Genomic DNA, 16,741 nt, shown 5'->3' on the forward strand with positions numbered 1-16,741 from the left:
ACCCTTTCTTACACCTACCCCCAAAATTAACCATACAATGGAGCTAACAGAAAATCCCATAACCTTTGAACTAAACAACATACAGAGACAAATGAACACATTTTTCCATATCATTTGGACCCAAGGAAGTAATTAAAGTGGTTATTATTAAGATTCAATCACATTTTCACTTTATTTATTTCAAAAAATGTCCAGAAAACGTTTAGTAAAGGCCCCAGGAGGGGTCCACGCACACCCCCTTATTTGTTTTTCTGGTTTGGTTAATTATAATTTAGACTCACAAGGAAACTCGCTTTAGGAGATTGTGACTTCGTCATAATCACAGAAGCATTATAATACACTCACAGGCAATTGATTGACTGGGTTTGGGACCAATGGGAGCCTTGACCACCCCCTCCAGCTTGGTGGATCAGTTTATGGATGCCAAAAATCGAAACTAGAAATACAAATAAAAAAGGGGTGTTCACATGGACCCCTCTCCTGGGGCCTCTACTAAATGTTTTCTGGTCGTTTTTTGCAGTTTCTGTCCTGAAATAGAATCAAGATGTGTTTGAATCTTAATAATAACCACTTCAATGAATGCCTTGGGTCCAAAATATATAGACAGATGTAGCTATTTGTCTCTGTGTGTTGTTTACCTCAAGAGTTTGGTTTTTCTATTATCTCCATCTTATGGTTTGTTTTCAGGATAGGTGAAAAGGGTTAAAATTAACCCCTTGTGATTTTGATCTGGGTAACAAGACATCTTAACTAGACACCGGTATAGATGTGATTGTAATGTTTTCTGGTCATTTTTTGCCTTTTCTGTCCAGAAATAAAGTGAAGAAGTGCTTGAATCTTAATAATAACCACTTTAATGACTTCCTTGGGTCCAAATTAAATGGAAAATGTGTTCATTTGTCTCTGTATGTTGTTTAGTTCAAAAGTTATGGCATTTTTTGTTATCTCCATCTTATGGTTCGTTTGGGGGTAGGGGTAAGAAACGGTTAAAATGAACCCCATGGCACATTAATTGACCAGGGAAACAAGACGAAATCTTATCTAGACGCCATTATGGTCCTAAAAAACATGTGGTATAAAAGAATACACCTCAAACATTTTGTTCAAAGACAAGTATAGATGGGATCTGAACGTTTTCTGGTAATTCTTTGCTTTTTCTGTCCAGAAATAAAGTCAAGATGTGCTTGAATCTTAATAATAACCACTTTAATTAATTCCTTGGGTCCAAATTATATAGAACAATGGTCCCAAAAAAACCATGTTACGAAAACATGCCACTCGGGTGCTGTCGGAGCCTCTGAAGATGCCCTACTATATATATATATATATATATATATATATATATATATATATTTCATGTGCCTATGAAGTGACAGTACTTCATTAGACACCCTGGAGTTGTTTTTATGTGCAATGGTGTATTAACTTTGTATTTAGGGTTTCTTCCTGGAGGCTGAACCCTTGACAGTCAAACGGGCCAATGAATTAAACAGTAATATAGTGACACCACACTATCAGCCCCTCCCCTAACCCCTCCCCCTTTATTATACAACTACAGTTCAGGTGGATCACCACCCACCAGGCAAACCAGGCATACTTAATGAACTGGTGGGCGTGTCCACATAAAAGCATGATTTTAACAAATACTGTACAACTTTTTGGAAAAAGTTATTCCCCCTTATATTGTAATAATACCTGATGATCCTGTTTTAGTGTGGGAAAAAAATGTGGCACTCCATCTTTAACATAATTCCCTCTACAAAGTCCTAGTAGTAGGCGTACAAGTAGTAGTAAGGTTGAAATCTCTTTTTTTGCAATTAGAAATATTATATATTCAATCAATCAACTCATCAGCACTCTGTTTTATACAGTATATGATACATTCCATGTTTCTCACCCAGCACTCTGTATTTGTGTTTTCTCTGGTTGAAAGGGTCCTCCAGGCCACAGCGGGGCGTTCTCATTACCTCCAAGGTCTCCTGATCCATTTCTCCAGTCACAGGAAGTTCATTCACCCTCTGGAACGCTCTGAGGAAAATAAATAAACACTTTAGCCGCAGAAAACTAAAACTAAAACATTGCATTATGTAAAAAAAAATATATATATACTTCTTTCACTCTATTGGACAATATCATTATCATAATATCATGCTACTACGTATAATCTACAATATCCGGTGGAACCTCATATGTTCAAAACTGTAACGTTTCAGGATTCAAATTCAAAAGCATCAATCATATTTTTAATGCTTTGTCGCTTTAGTATGACACAAAAAGTTAGAAAATGGAGATAAGCGGTTTCTGTCCAAATAGTCACCAGCATGTGTGTGATAGTGTGGTGCTATTTTATATACCTGAGAGCTTCCATAACAGTCTCCAGGTAAGCCTGGTCCTGGGGATCCACACCGTTATTCAGATAGCCATACTTCCTCAGATAGGCCTGTATGTGGAATAAATAACCAGGGTTAGGTACAATGAGGTCTTTGAAGCAGTGAAACAATGGTGCATAGTATCGTATAGTTTGATCAGGGGCGACGTTTGCAATGTTTCATTTGTTCCAGTTGAAACGGCAGGGGGCCTCTGTGATGCTAAACAAGAGCTCCCTAAAACCCGTTTCCTGTGCTCACCAAGAGGCCCCCTCTCTCGCCTCGTCTCTCTCGCACATGCCGTTCCTTGCCACTCTCTCACGCTGTTAAGTTACAACTTACACCTATTTCATAAATATCTCAAATGTGCAGCATTGGGAGGCAAAGGGAAGGCACTTTATTGTGAAAGGGCGACAGGATGCAGGAGTGCTGTTGTTGCTGCGTAGTTCATTTAAATATGCCACATACAGACACTTTCAAACGAGAGGGAGATGCAGATCGCAAGACCTTAATTTTAAAGGTGGACGGACCGTGGACCAGTGTTGTTTTCGTCAGGCATGACGGTACGATAACGTAAATGACAACGTCAACGCCCCTTTTTCCAGGACTAAGACGGACTAAAACGAACGACACTGTTGGAATAATGATCTGAATTGTATATATATTTTATTATTGATATTACTCTTATTGTGAAGTACCTAACACCAGACAGGAAGTGCTTGTTAACTATGTGTATATAACCCGGTGTAAATAAACCTGTCAGATGTGCATACTACTGAACCAGCAACACATAGCTGATGCCTCCTGGTGTGTTATTTATTTACTTCAGCAGTGTTATTCCTCCGTCTATATTTCTTCACTTTATATTTCTGGTACAACACGCAGTGTTACAGCTGTGAAACTCAACAGGTTATGGGCCCAGAGAGACCGGATTTATTTACGAGGTGAAAAGTTTGTTGTCGGCGTGCTTTGCCAAACTAGTCTCGAGTTAGGCTAACAACAGAAGAACGGAACCATGCGGGCTGATTCGAGTGGTCAGACTCATTGGTCAAGATTGTGTTTCGACGGAGATGCTGAGAGATATATACTGTGGGAGACGAGGATGTTGGGACATTTGAGACTACAGGGGTTGAAGGATATCGTCCTAAAAGATCTCGAGCCACCCGTTCAGGGTGAAGAAGTTGATGTGCCCTACGAAGACAAGAACGCTATGGCATATGGAGAGCTGGTCCAGTTTTTGGACAGCAAGAGCCTGTCGCTGATTACACGAGCAGCGACGGATGATGGACGCAAGGCACTAAAGATCTTGAGAGCCTTTTATACAGTCAAAGAGCCGGCTGCAGCAGCATCAGGAAATGACGGTGTCATGAGAGCCCAGATCCGAGTGCCGCAGCCGTCTATGTCTATGCTACATGAAAGTCCTGATGATGACCAGCGAGGGACGGTGAGCGTTGGTGACGGTAGGATGTGCTACAGATGCGGCGTGAGAGGCCACATCGCCAAAATGTGCGAACGCCTGGAGTGGTGCGAATACTGTCAACGTTCTACACACCGGTACGCGGTCTGCAGAAGGAGGAGAAAACAGTGGCGAGATGAGGCACGGAGAGTGTCGGAGAAGAAGAACAGCGAGCACGAGTACTCATTCGGGGTGAGAGACTGTGATGCCGAAGTTCAACAAGTGAGAGCCGAACGAGACATCGTGATCGTGAGAGACAGACGGGTCTGATGGTCGACACAAGAGCGACTTCCCATGTCATCACGGACATCACAAAGTTCACAAGTTTCGACGGCAGTTTCCAGCCTAAAGAACACTGTATGGAGTTGGCTGACGGTACGAGATGTCGGGGAGTGGCGGAGCGCAGAGGAGATGCAAAGGTGATCCTGATCGACAGCAGGGGGCAGCGCCACACAACTACCCTGAGACGGGCATTATACATTCCTACATATCCACAGGACATGTTTTCGGTGCAAGCAGCAACCACCAGAGGTGCCACTGTTATTTTCCAGAAAGGTAACAATGTTCTGAAGTGCAGAGATACCAGGTTCAAAATATATTCGTACAACAGAATGTATTATTTGAACACAGTGAACGACCAGAAATGTATGGCTAATGCTAATGGTAAAGTGCAGACGCACAGGTTGAAGTGTGTGATCCCACCCATTGTAGAGCGCCAGACTGTTAATGATGATGATGATGATGATGATTTATATGTGCCGAGATGGAGGAGTAGGTCTGAGATAAATACTCCACTCCTACTACGAGGGCAGGTTCAGCAGCAAGTGCACGAGGCTGTAGTAGCTACACCTCAGGCAAACCAGACTGTGCAGGTTCAGCAGCAAGTGCACGAGACTGTAGTAGCTACACCTCAGGCAAACCAGTCAGATGAGGGCCAGGCTAAAGATGAGGCTAAACAGCAGACGCGTTACCCTTCCAGAGTGAGGATGAAGCCAGCCTATTTGAGTGACTATGTAACTGTCAGTGCAGAAAAGGTCCCGAAGAACAAGGACTATTCCTACAGCTACAAGTTAAGAGTCAGACAGCCAGAGGGCAAGAAAACAGTGGGGGAAGCAAGCAAGAAAGCAGTGGGGGACAGAAACGGGATGGTGCATGATTATTGGACTAAAAATCACACTAGTACTCAAAACCCAGCTATTCAGAAGAAAAGGAGAACACAAAAGAAACCAAAGAGAAAGAAATGTTCATTTGTGTTTGAGTGATATCTGATCCATGTGAATTATTTATTGCTATTTATTATTAAGTATTTGGAAAGAAAATATGCATTTGAAGAAGAGTAACATGTGTATTTAAGTTGATTATTGAAATGAGTAATGACAGAATGCTTAAAGATTTGTTTGAAGAGACACATGCATTTTGTATTATATGGTGAAAAGAAGAGAGGGGAGAAAATAATGTATATAAGAGAAATGTATGAAAAGGAAAATATATCCAATGTGAGATCAAGTGGGGGTGTTGGAATAATGATCTGAATTGTATATATATTTTATTATTGATATTACTCTTATTGTGAAGTACCTAACACCAGACAGGAAGTGCTTGTTAACTATGTGTATATAACCCGGTGTAAATAAACCTGTCAGATGTGCATACTACTGACCCAGCAACACATAGCTGATGCCTCCTGGTGTGTTATTTATTTACTTCAGCAGTGTTATTCCTCCGTCTATATTTCTTCACTTTATATTTCTGGTACAACACGCAGTGTTACAGCTGTGAAACTCAACAGACACTAAAATAATTCGGGACAAGACTGACGCTGACGAGCTAAATAGCTCTGTTTGTGTTTGATGACAATGACGATGACGAGACGATCGTTGACAAGACAAGGCTACACGAAAATGTTATTGGATTGACGAACAAAGTTTAAAATGCATGAAAATGTTCCGCCAATAATGTCACTGCTCTCGCCGCTATCCTCCTCTCCTTTCCTTGTTGGTCACGCCCATCATAGGCGGCGGGTGAGTTTTACCCTTTGGGTAGGCTATAGAATTGCGTTTGGGGGGGGACTCTCGCGGCCGAGCGAAGCGAGGCCGCCGCCGCGGATTTATTTATTTATTTATTTCCCAGATGGTCTAAAAATGAGTTATTTAGCATACTTTTACCAATGAATTAGCCTATACACAGACAACGACTTTTGGACGTCTTTTTCTCAAGTCTCGAGTCAGTCAGTACTCAGTGTAGATTACCCGGCGGTGTTGCTGCCCCTCCGGGAGTCGCGGCTCATGGCTCTACAGACGGCACAGAGACAGCAGTCACTCCGCTGAACGTGTCAGTGTTGCTGCAGTGGTGTGAACTGTGAACCGTGCAGCCTAGGCACTGGTGCTGCTGGTTCTGACACAGCCGACTCACAGCTTCTTCTTCTGAATTAGGCTACTTTATATTTGCATTGAAAAAGACATTTTGCTGTTTCCCAAAACAAACCAGCGCGCGGCCGCGCGCTACTCTTTGCTACAAAGCGACTGGAAGGACGAGGTTTACAGACATACCAATAGTAGTCAATCATATGCTGTATAGTGTATAGCCTATCCGATCAGCGATCACCAGGGGGCAGCGACAACACACACACACACACACACAATAGCCTTCTATAATGCTGCGCACATATATTATATATATTTAAAAAAATATCCAGCATAACTTTTGGGAAGGCTAAGCCTTCCCTAGCCTTATGCACCCGCCGCCTATGACGCCCATCTGCATGCACGCACACACACACACACACACACACACACACACACGCCTCGTCGCCTCCTCCCTCCTCTGCATGCATGCACACACGCAAAGTCGCACACTACTATAGTGTGTAGCTATCAGTGCGCTGCAACTAAGAATCACTCACATGTTTTATTAGTACCGTCGGGTCCGTCACAACTTGTGTACAGTTTGAAAATGCGGGTCCTACGTGCATTAAACAATTAACGTTGGTCCGGCTGGTTTCATTTTGTCCTACGCGGTTACGTGAATCAGCATGGCTGCGCCTGCAGTAGGCTATTACCAAAACAAACACATGGTACTTTTGTGTCGCACATGGATGGAAAGCAACTGAAAACGACCATGGATATATTAAAGACAGTTTCCCTGTGCTGCTGTGCACAGCGGAGATAATGCACAACTCCAGGTACGAACCAAAACACTGACTGAAGCTGATCATCCACGACTAACTATCTCCAGACTAGTCCTGCAGTCCCGCAATGAAAGAGAGACAATCTTGCCTCTCACTAGTCCACTACAATGCCATTCTCTAGCCTTGAAACCTACATTTATGTTATTCAACAATTACTTTAGCGCAAAATATAGGCTTCTCTAAACCAAGCCCTGTTTCAAAAATGCTCATGTGACATTATTGCATTTTGTGAATTAACTGTAGTCTACAGTTTAACCCATTGATTCTCAGCTATTTTAATTTCAAGGACCCCCAAATTAAATTGATAGAAAGTAGCCTAGGCCATTTCATTATGATTTTCATCTCTGGACTGGGACCCCAGTCTCCATCCATCCATCCATCGTCAACCGCTTATCCGTAGTCGGGTTGCAGGGGGCAACAGCTCCACCAGAGTGTTCCAGACTTCTCCAGAGCAACATTAGTGACTTCCTCCTGGGGGACCCCAGTCTACATGGCCAAAAGCCAGTGTTCATTTTGTTAGGATTGTGTGTTCTCATTATTGTATTGTACGGTCTATATGGCCAATCCCTGTTGTTGCCTAATTGTATTGTGGGTTAACGTCTTGTGCTTATGATTCAGTGAATGATATATTATCTAGTGACAAAGTGAACCTAACTTGTGATGTCAAAACATGGCATGACATTTCGGGACACTGGAATGTTGATGATGTGTTGAAATTACCAGATGTGGTAGAAGGTATGAAAATCACAGGCAACACCAAACTAGACTGCAGTGTCTGCACTGAAGGAAAATTCACTAATAGCAGAAATAGGAAAATGGATGCCAAAGCAAAAACACCACTGGAATTGGTACATACTGACTTGGCAGGTCCCATTGACCCAACTGGTCAAGATGGGCATAGATATGCCATTTCATTTACAGACGATTTTTCTGGGGCAGTGGCTGTTTATTTCATTAAAATAAAAGTGACGCAACACAAGCCACAAAGAAATTCCTATCAGACAGTGCACCTTTTCGTTCAGTAAAATGCATAAGATCAGATGGTGGAGGAGAATACACAGGTGAAGCTTTCCAGTCCCTTTTAAGATATAGAGGTATAAGACATGAAACATCATGTCCCCATTCTCCACACCAAAATGGTACTACTGAGAACAGTCCAGCCTATCTGATCTACAATCCACATACAGCAAAGGTGTCTGTAACGAAGTGGTCCTCCGTTACTGATATTGGGCACATTTAACCGTCTTGCCGCCATTGCCGAAGCCCTTCGGCAATTGAAGCCTCATTTTGATATTAACACTTGCCGCCATTGCCGTAGCCCTTCGGCAATTGCGCTTTTATAGTGCATTTGATCGATCGAGCCATAATGCTACTTACGTTAGCCGGTTAGCTAGCTGTGTTGTTAGCACAGCACTGGATCGTTCATCTTAGATCGTGGTCGCCATAAGAATCCATTCTATCCGTTTCTTTCAATCGCCTGTATCTCCTATTCCTTGTCCCAGATGGCATTTTTGGTCAAAACAGCGTTTCTTTGACGGCACGAGCCGATGTTGTGGAGGTCTATATTGTACCGGCATGGATCCGATCATGTAAACAAAGGTTGTCTTGGCAACGTAAAGCTGGCCGGAATAAGCCCACTTCCGGTTGAGGCAAAATGTGGCTTTTCAAAATAAGAGCTCAAATTAAAAAAATGCTGGCGTGAATTAGGTCCTAATTTCTCAATAAATGGTAGCAGTAAATGGGTTAAGTACAGTGTTGGGAAAGTTATTTTTTTTAGGAACTAGTTCAGTTCACAGTTCAACATTTTTTAAATGAACTAGTTCCGTTCATAGTTCATCATTCAAAATTTTTAACTAAAGTTCATAGTTTGAAAAATGAACTATTATAGTTCTTTTTCGTCTTTTTTTGCTTTAATTTTTATATATTTTACAAAAATTGCTCTTTTGCAATGTGAAATGCCACCGAATTATTTTTCCTTCTCTATATGGGCTTTTGCATGCTTTTATTGTGAAGGCAAATATTTCTGAACGTTCTCAGAGCCTGCATCTCCGCATGCTGGGGTTGGCTGATCTACAAGCTCACAACGTGTCCGGACGCGACGAGTTGTGAGCTTGTATATCAGCTATTTTCAGCACGGAACACATTGTACGGCGAAGAATAAATCAGGCATCACTGCGCTTCATTCACTGTGGAAGAGAGATGTCTTTTGTTGGCCGTTCGTGGCGATATTATGGACACGTACCTCCTCGAAGCGATAATAACCAACTAAGCTATTGGAAGCTATTTTTCGTGGCACATTATGTGTGTACAACAACAAGTTCCCTCAGTGTTTGTGTTAGGAGTTGGGACAGTGTCTGCTGTCTGTCAGCGTGCATGATCATCATGCAGTAGCTAGATGCGCGATCCAGTGACGGCTGAGAAAGATTAGTTAATTTGTGTCGGATAGGGACTTATTGATGGGTTTTCCGCTAAATATTAAGGCATGTTTAGGGTGTGTTTTAGTGCCGGGGATTTCGCCTGGAAGGCTCTATTGAAACACTCACTCTTGAAAGAAAGTTGAACGTGAACAATGACGTTCATCAAACAGAAATACAGTACGTTCACTTCACGTTCACCCTAAATATGAACGAGTTCGTGAACGATCGTTCTTTGAACGCGTTCGGGTACAACACTGGTTAAGTATGTATATTTGCACACAAAGGAAGAGTCATGAGTTGAACTGGTTTATTGAAAGAATTATGAACATGAAAATACAATTATGCAATATGAGACTGTGTTATGGGTACTTGAATACTGACTGCTTCTGTTCTGTCTGTTCCAGTGTGTTCAGGCAAAAGAGTCCCAGGCTACCAGAGCACCATGTATTGGTCTGGACTGGACCACAGTTAAATAGCCATGGGGGTGTTTGAGTTATACATTGGAGCTGCTAATGATAATGTGATATGTGGGTTATCTTGCAATAGTGGGCATCATGGATATGTACTTACCGGTGTAGGGATATAGATTTATAGGTTCATGTGATGTGGGTTATGTGGGGTTCAGGAAAGTGTTGCATGTTTAACCAGGTAATATGGTACAGTCTGCACTGATTGGTTCAGCTGACTATAAAAGGCTGCCAGGAAGCACACACCAACTCAGTGTTGGATTCAGTGAGAGGGCATGGTGGAGCTGCACACCAGCATGCCCTATTTGTTGGCTGCCTGTGTTCTGCCATTTCCCATGATGTCAACCTTCTTTTTGGAATAAACCAAGGTGTGGCTGCTTTTTACCTCTTGACTCTGTGCTCATTTCCAGCCGCTTATCGGGCCGACACTACAGTGTCAAAACATAGGCTGGTGAAATTCATCAAAAAGAATAGTGTGGAACAATAAACACAAACCGATGATTATGAGACTGAGGTCCAGGAACACACAAATAGAAAGTTACAGCAGATAGAAGCAAGCCTAGAAGAAAATGATGAACAGGCAGAAACAAATGGGCCACAAAATGGTGAAATTACAGAAACTGAATCTCAAGATGAGAACAAAGACAGTGCAGATCCAAAACCTAGTCCCAACCAAAACCAACGCTACCCGAGAAGAGAAAAGAAACCCCCAAGGAGGATTACATCAGACCTTGATGATAAAGATGTGTCAAATGCAAGTGTTGATTATTGTTGCAGGGCAATATGTGGAGTGCCCCAGACCTATAAAGAAGCCTTGCAGTCACCAGAGGCGCCCGAATGGCAACGTGCCATGAATGAAGAGGTCGACTCACTTAAAGAAAACGAAACATTTGAACTGACTTCTTTACCTGTGGGTAGGAATGTAGTGGGGGGGGGGGGGGGGGATGGGTTTATGCCGTTAAAGAAAATGCTGAAAAGGGAAAGGTCTTTAAAGCTAGATACGTTGCTAAAGGTTACAACCAGACAGAAGGTATTGATTATGACACAGCAAGCAAGCAAGCATTACTTCAGTACGGGCACTAATGCAAATAGCAGTCCAAAATGACCTCATTGTTCATCAAATGGACGTGAAGACAGCTTACTTACATGCTCCCATAGAGGAAGAAATTTACTTGGAACAACCCGAGGGTTTTGATAAACCATCTGAGAAGGGAGAAAAATTGGTGTGTAAGTTGAAGAAATCCCTTTATGGCCTGAAACAATCAGGAAGAAATTGGTACAAACTTCTAAATGATCATCTTGAACAAGATAACTTTGTGAGAAACCTGTCTGACCACTGTGTGTATAGGAAGCAGATACGTAGGACATGAGAAAATCCTTGTAATCATATGGGTGGATGATCTTATAATCGCAGCAAGCAGCAATGATCTACTAAACAGGTTCAAAGGTACAATGAAAGCCAAATTCAACATGAAAGACCTGGGTAAAATATCATATTTCTTGGGTATAAAGTTTGAACAAAATGAAGAGAAAATCATAATGAATCAAAGAAGGTACATCCTAAAAAGGCTTGAAAGGTTCGGGATGTCAGACTAAAGCTAGATATACCCCATGTGAGCCAAAAGTAGAGGGGGTCAGCAATGATGAAGACAACAGCAATACGCTTGTGAACCCAAGAGAATACCGTGAGATAGTAGGCAGTCTGATTTATGCCATGACTTGTACCAGACCAGATATTAGTTGGATTGTCAGTAGGCTGTCACAAACATTGGCAAATCCAAAAGCAGAAAACTTGGTGGCTGCTAAACACGTTTTGAGATACCTAAAGGGTACTATTGACTATGAGCTATGCTTTAAGAAAAGTGATGAGAACTTGAACCTAATAGCATTCAGTGATTCAGATTGGGCATCTTCAGTCGAAGATAGGCGTAGCACTACAGGTTACTGTTTTAGCCTGACAAAACAGGAAATCAAAGAAACAGCTGGCTACAGTGGCACTATCGACATGTGAGGCTGAATACATGGGCTTAGCAGCCACAACTCAGGAAAGACTGTATCTAAGTCAACTACTAAGTGGTATGGATAATAGAGATTACAGTGGCACCACCATCCATGGAGACAATCAGGGTGCCATTGCACTGAGTAAGAACCCTGTAAATAGGCAGTATCATTTCATCCGTACTACTAGGCTTACCATACGTCCTCTTTTGGGAGGCTGTCCGGGCTGTCCGGGGTTTTTTTGTAAAATCCTGCAAATGTCCGGGGTTTTAACTTTTGAGGGTATAGCGTTCATTTACAATGCACGTTCATGGTTGGGGCACGTTCGGAAATAGCGCACTGAGCGCACTGTGCAATGCAAACTAATAGGCGAGTGTGCTCTGGTGCGATATTTCCGAACGCACCCGAACAAAGCAATCTGAGAGGCGGAGTGCATGCGCAGATCTAAACAAACTAACTGGAGGCGAGCGCATGCATGCAGTCACAGACAGTGTGTGTGTGTCACTCAGAGCACAGAGAGAGAGAGAAAGCGAAAGTTGGCCATGCCACAAGGCAAAGAGACAAAAAAGACACCGATACGACGGATATCAACGCTATCATGGTGGAACTCCGAACGCAGAGAGGAGCTCAAAACACTCCTCACATCAAAGATTGGAGAAGTGCATACTTCCCTCGAAAAGATTGAGAAGCAGCTTGACAGCAATGTAAAGCGCCTGGAAAATCTCATTAATGATAATCGAGAAGAACCTCCGGGTGTTTGTTCTGTTGTTTACTAATGACGTCATGCAGTTTGCTCATAGCTACTTTAGCGTTAGCTCGGGGGTGGACATACTCTACACAGCAATAATAAAAGCTGCCGACATCTCCCTTGGCAAGAAGAATGGTCTGCATTTGATCATTAGAAACTCTAGATCCGGGCAACAATGTCTTTCAACAACAGTAGTGTCTGTACACCAGCTGTTATTCACATATATGCACACGCCTCCTCCCTTACCAGAGTCAGATGTGCGGTCCGCTCGGTAGTCGGTACGGCCGGCTAGTTCCACTGCTAAGCCGGGAGTGCTTTCCTTCATCCAGGTCTCTGTTATCACCATAACACAGCTGTCTAAACGGCTATCTATGTGACCGTCTGAAATCCGTAGTCTGATGTCGTCCAGTTTGTTGACCAAAGGGTGGGCATTGGCAAGGAAGAGACTGGGGACAACGGGTTTGTGCGGTGCCAATACGAGCCTGGCTCGGACGCCCGCCCTCCTGCCCCGCTTCTGCTTCCTCTCACATCGCCGCCGATGATGCCTTCTCTCTGGCCTGCCGTTCCTCCCTATGGGTCCCGCTGTACGAGTGATATCCGCCGGGAAGGCGTTAAACTCTTCGGGTGCACAGCCAGTGTAATAGTCCTTTAAACACAGAATGTCCGTTCTGGTATAAGTCCTTGTTTCTCTTGTTACACTGCTACCTGTTGCGGAGCACCGGGCCGCTGCGTCTACACGCGCCGCCATCTGATTGACTGATGTCTTCACCTCCATGCCAGCTGCTCTCCCTGCACTGACAGCCTCCTCATGCTCAATTGTGGCCTGGAGTTTTAGCGCCTTCGTGCGAAAGACCCTCATGTGACTGATTATCTGTGGGGTAGTCAACTCCATTTTAAGGGTGATGTTAATATGATGTCTGACGTGTGCAGTCAATTTTCTTTTATCATACGGCATATTCAAGGCCTCACCAAAGACCCGGTCCATTTCCGGGGTCCAGAACAGCCTCTTGCCCCGCCTAGCCATGATGTCACGCCGATGTTCTCGCTAGCAGGTAAGGTTGGTTAGCAACTTAGCACAGGGTTTAAAGCCACTACCCCACGATCGTATCTGGTGGAAGGACCTCACGGGACCATCAGACGAAACCGTCGTCATCTCATCGCCATGAGATCCTCAAAAGAAAAAAAAGGAAGTGATAGAGAAATGTGTTTGACATTGTTATGTTTGTGTTATTGCTTTATTGTACTGTGAATGTGTTAAGTCAGTTGCAGGGCCTAAGAGTGAGGACAGTACAGTATTAGTATAGGATGGATGTTTGAGTATTGATTTTGAGGTGGATTTGTTCTAACCTGACGCTGCCAGATCCAAAAAGCTTGCTACACAAATTTGTTTCACAGCTTATTTGGATCTGGGATCGCGGAAGCAAATTCGATGACGGGGCTGTTCCTTTTTTTCAAGATACATGGTAGATGATTGGATGGGAGCGTCTGTCTATCACCGTGTGGGCGTGCAAACACAACCAATCATATCGACGTGTCTATATACCGCCACATCCGCTTTTGCACATATCCCGCCTTTAGCTCACGCTGATTGGTTCGGTACGAAGCAGATCTGACTCAGGGCTCAACTCCGTCAGAGATCCCAGATGAGTGTTGTGTTGGGGAATATGTTTCCCCAATACCGCCCTCATCTGGCAGCGTCAGGTTAGATTTGTTCTGGCTAAGGCTAAATTATGTGTATGTTTGACTGTCAGGCTCAGATAGGAGCAGACCTTCCACCCACGAGGCAGAATAATCCTCAAGGTCTGTGGAATCATTGGTAGTCTACCCATTGATTCTAGAAAGGGGAGATGTGGTGTGATTGTGGTATGAGGGGAAAGACTACAGAGTCGAGAGGTGATGACATCACAGGGAGTGACCGGGCGGGAGTTGGGCTCGTGAGACAGGAACAGACAGACAGGTTGTTTACATGCAGAGAGAGTTAATAAATACTATCCACGTTAAAGTACAGTCGGACTCACGTGTATGTTATTCACTAACGCGACAGCTCACACATGTGTGGTATCATATGCTCCAAAACTGACTCGAGTGAAGGTGTCACGTGACAAAAAAGATTAGGCCACGCTCACACACAGCTCATGCCGCACAACACTGCATTTTTGACCACATTGTATATAAATGTTAGACAAAAGCAATGCATCCAGAACATTTTGATTCATTCCAAACCTTTTCCAGGCCTGGAAAACTGTTTTCTAATTTCAGATAAATGCCCAGGAATGTGACATGACTGTGGGAACCTTGATTATTATAACTTTAGTTTAACCCATTTAGGCCCAAGGACGATTATATGTCTTCTGAATCCTGACAAACTATTTCATGTCAAGGACCCCTATATGTAATTGGCCGCCGACCCCCATCTCAAAATATGTAGTTCCAGGGACCCCCCAGAATTAAAGATTTGAGTTAAAAACGACCGCTCTGAAAGAATATATATTCAAAGATTTGCGCCACATTTTCACAACTTTTCAAAAATAGCAGACCTACAAGTTCATAGCGTGGCACTCTGTGCCGCGCTATGAGCTTGTGGATCTGCTGTTTTTCAATAGCTAAAGTATAACATAATGCTTGAAACTCCAAGAGGGGTTCCCGCCCAAAATGGGTTTGCATGGCATGCTGTATAGTTATGTTTACCTGTGCTTCATTAAACTCCACCCATTCGTCTATGACTGCAGACAGCACCGGATTCAGATTCAGAGCCAGAAGCAGCAGGAACAGCTTCCATACGCAGCAGCAGTCCATCCTCCCAGATGTTACTTTCCTTCCGTGGCGTTCTATAATTCTCCTCCAAGTCTCTCCAACTGGAGATATGACAAAAGTTCTCCTCTCCTGTATACCGTATGACTTCCAACAGCAGCAGTCTGCTAACTAGTGTCCTGTCTTCCCACAGCAGTCTGCTAGTGTCCTGTCCGCTTGCTTTTGACTTCACACGGGGAGAAGGAAGGAGTACTCTGTGCTGCATGCTGTGATGACTCACTTCAGAAGAATGCAGGGAACACAAAAAAAACAAAAAAATTGAAAACAGGCCACAGAGAGCACATATCCTGCCAATAATACTTTTTGAAGCTCCAATCTAAATCATGTGTAATATGTGACTTTATAGTTTAGTCTAGTATTTTTTGGAGAGGCGCTAGCCCCTCATACAGTATACTCATTAGTGTAGATTTGTTTCTCATTGACAATGAATGGAGAATTTGACATCATCTGAACATCATCTATTTTTTGTCATGATGATGTACGCTGATAAGAGCACCCTCACTTCACACGGGTGTGATTTCTTAACAGGCCAAATAAGTGTTTATAATGCAAACATGCACACTATGACCGGGTTGGCAAGAAGACCATGGACTGATATCCTCTATCATATTTTGTATTTATTTCATAGACACATTTAGAAGATTCTGTCGTATGCACAATGCATTGACCTTGATTTTAAACATTTATTGCACAAAATCAATTTTTTATACCAAAATTCCCTATTTTCATTGCATTTTCATCAACAACTTCCAAAAGGTTTAAATATATCAGAAATTGCTTACTTACTTCCTTACTTACTTGTGACTGAGCTTGAAGATCAAGGTTGGGAAATGGAACAACTCTAAATATCACACCCTGCAGCTCTAAATATGAGACACATTGAGCTGCACATTCCTCTGGTTTGTGCAACAAGTTACCACAGGGAAACTAATAATGACTCCAAACAGATTCACTGTCCTTGCACTCCCACCAGCGTGTCACAATCCACCAGCCAGGTGTGTAGGATCTGCTGAGCAGCCAGTCGCTGTCACTTTGATCTATTCCGTATGTTATTTACTTTATGTGTAATGGTGAGGATATTATTACTGCAGCTACTGTTTCACATGGAGGGGACAGATCTTTTAAAGGTCCTTTATTATGCACTGCCGGGATCAAAACCAGGATCCCAACTACATGCCTTGTCTTGGATATATAATCACACAAAAAAAAACACCAGGATACAACACCAGCCTTTAAAGAAAAGATCAAAAGGTGAAGAGCAGTTCATCATTATCCATCACTGTGCACAGTA

General features: G+C 43.1%; 1 protein-coding gene across 1 annotated transcript in view; it reads right to left on the minus strand.

Annotated features, from left to right (window-relative positions):
- The window catches only part of LOC308334235 (matrix metalloproteinase-19-like), a 34,744-nt gene extending 19,133 nt beyond the window's left edge, over positions 1-15,611 (minus strand). The window contains exons 1-3 of the mRNA XM_080790873.1: positions 15,328-15,611; positions 2,355-2,440; positions 1,898-2,028 (exon numbers count right to left, since the gene is read on the minus strand). Coding sequence (XP_080646999.1) covers positions 1,898-2,028; positions 2,355-2,440; positions 15,328-15,435 — 325 coding nt within the window. The 5' untranslated portion in view covers positions 15,436-15,611. The remainder of the gene's footprint in view (positions 1-1,897; positions 2,029-2,354; positions 2,441-15,327) is intronic.
- Between the last annotated feature and the right edge of the window lie 1,130 nt (positions 15,612-16,741).

This window comes from Protomyctophum bolini (genome assembly GCF_963924005.1).
Source record: "Protomyctophum bolini genome assembly, chromosome: 19".
NCBI lineage: Eukaryota > Metazoa > Chordata > Actinopteri > Myctophiformes > Myctophidae > Protomyctophum > Protomyctophum bolini.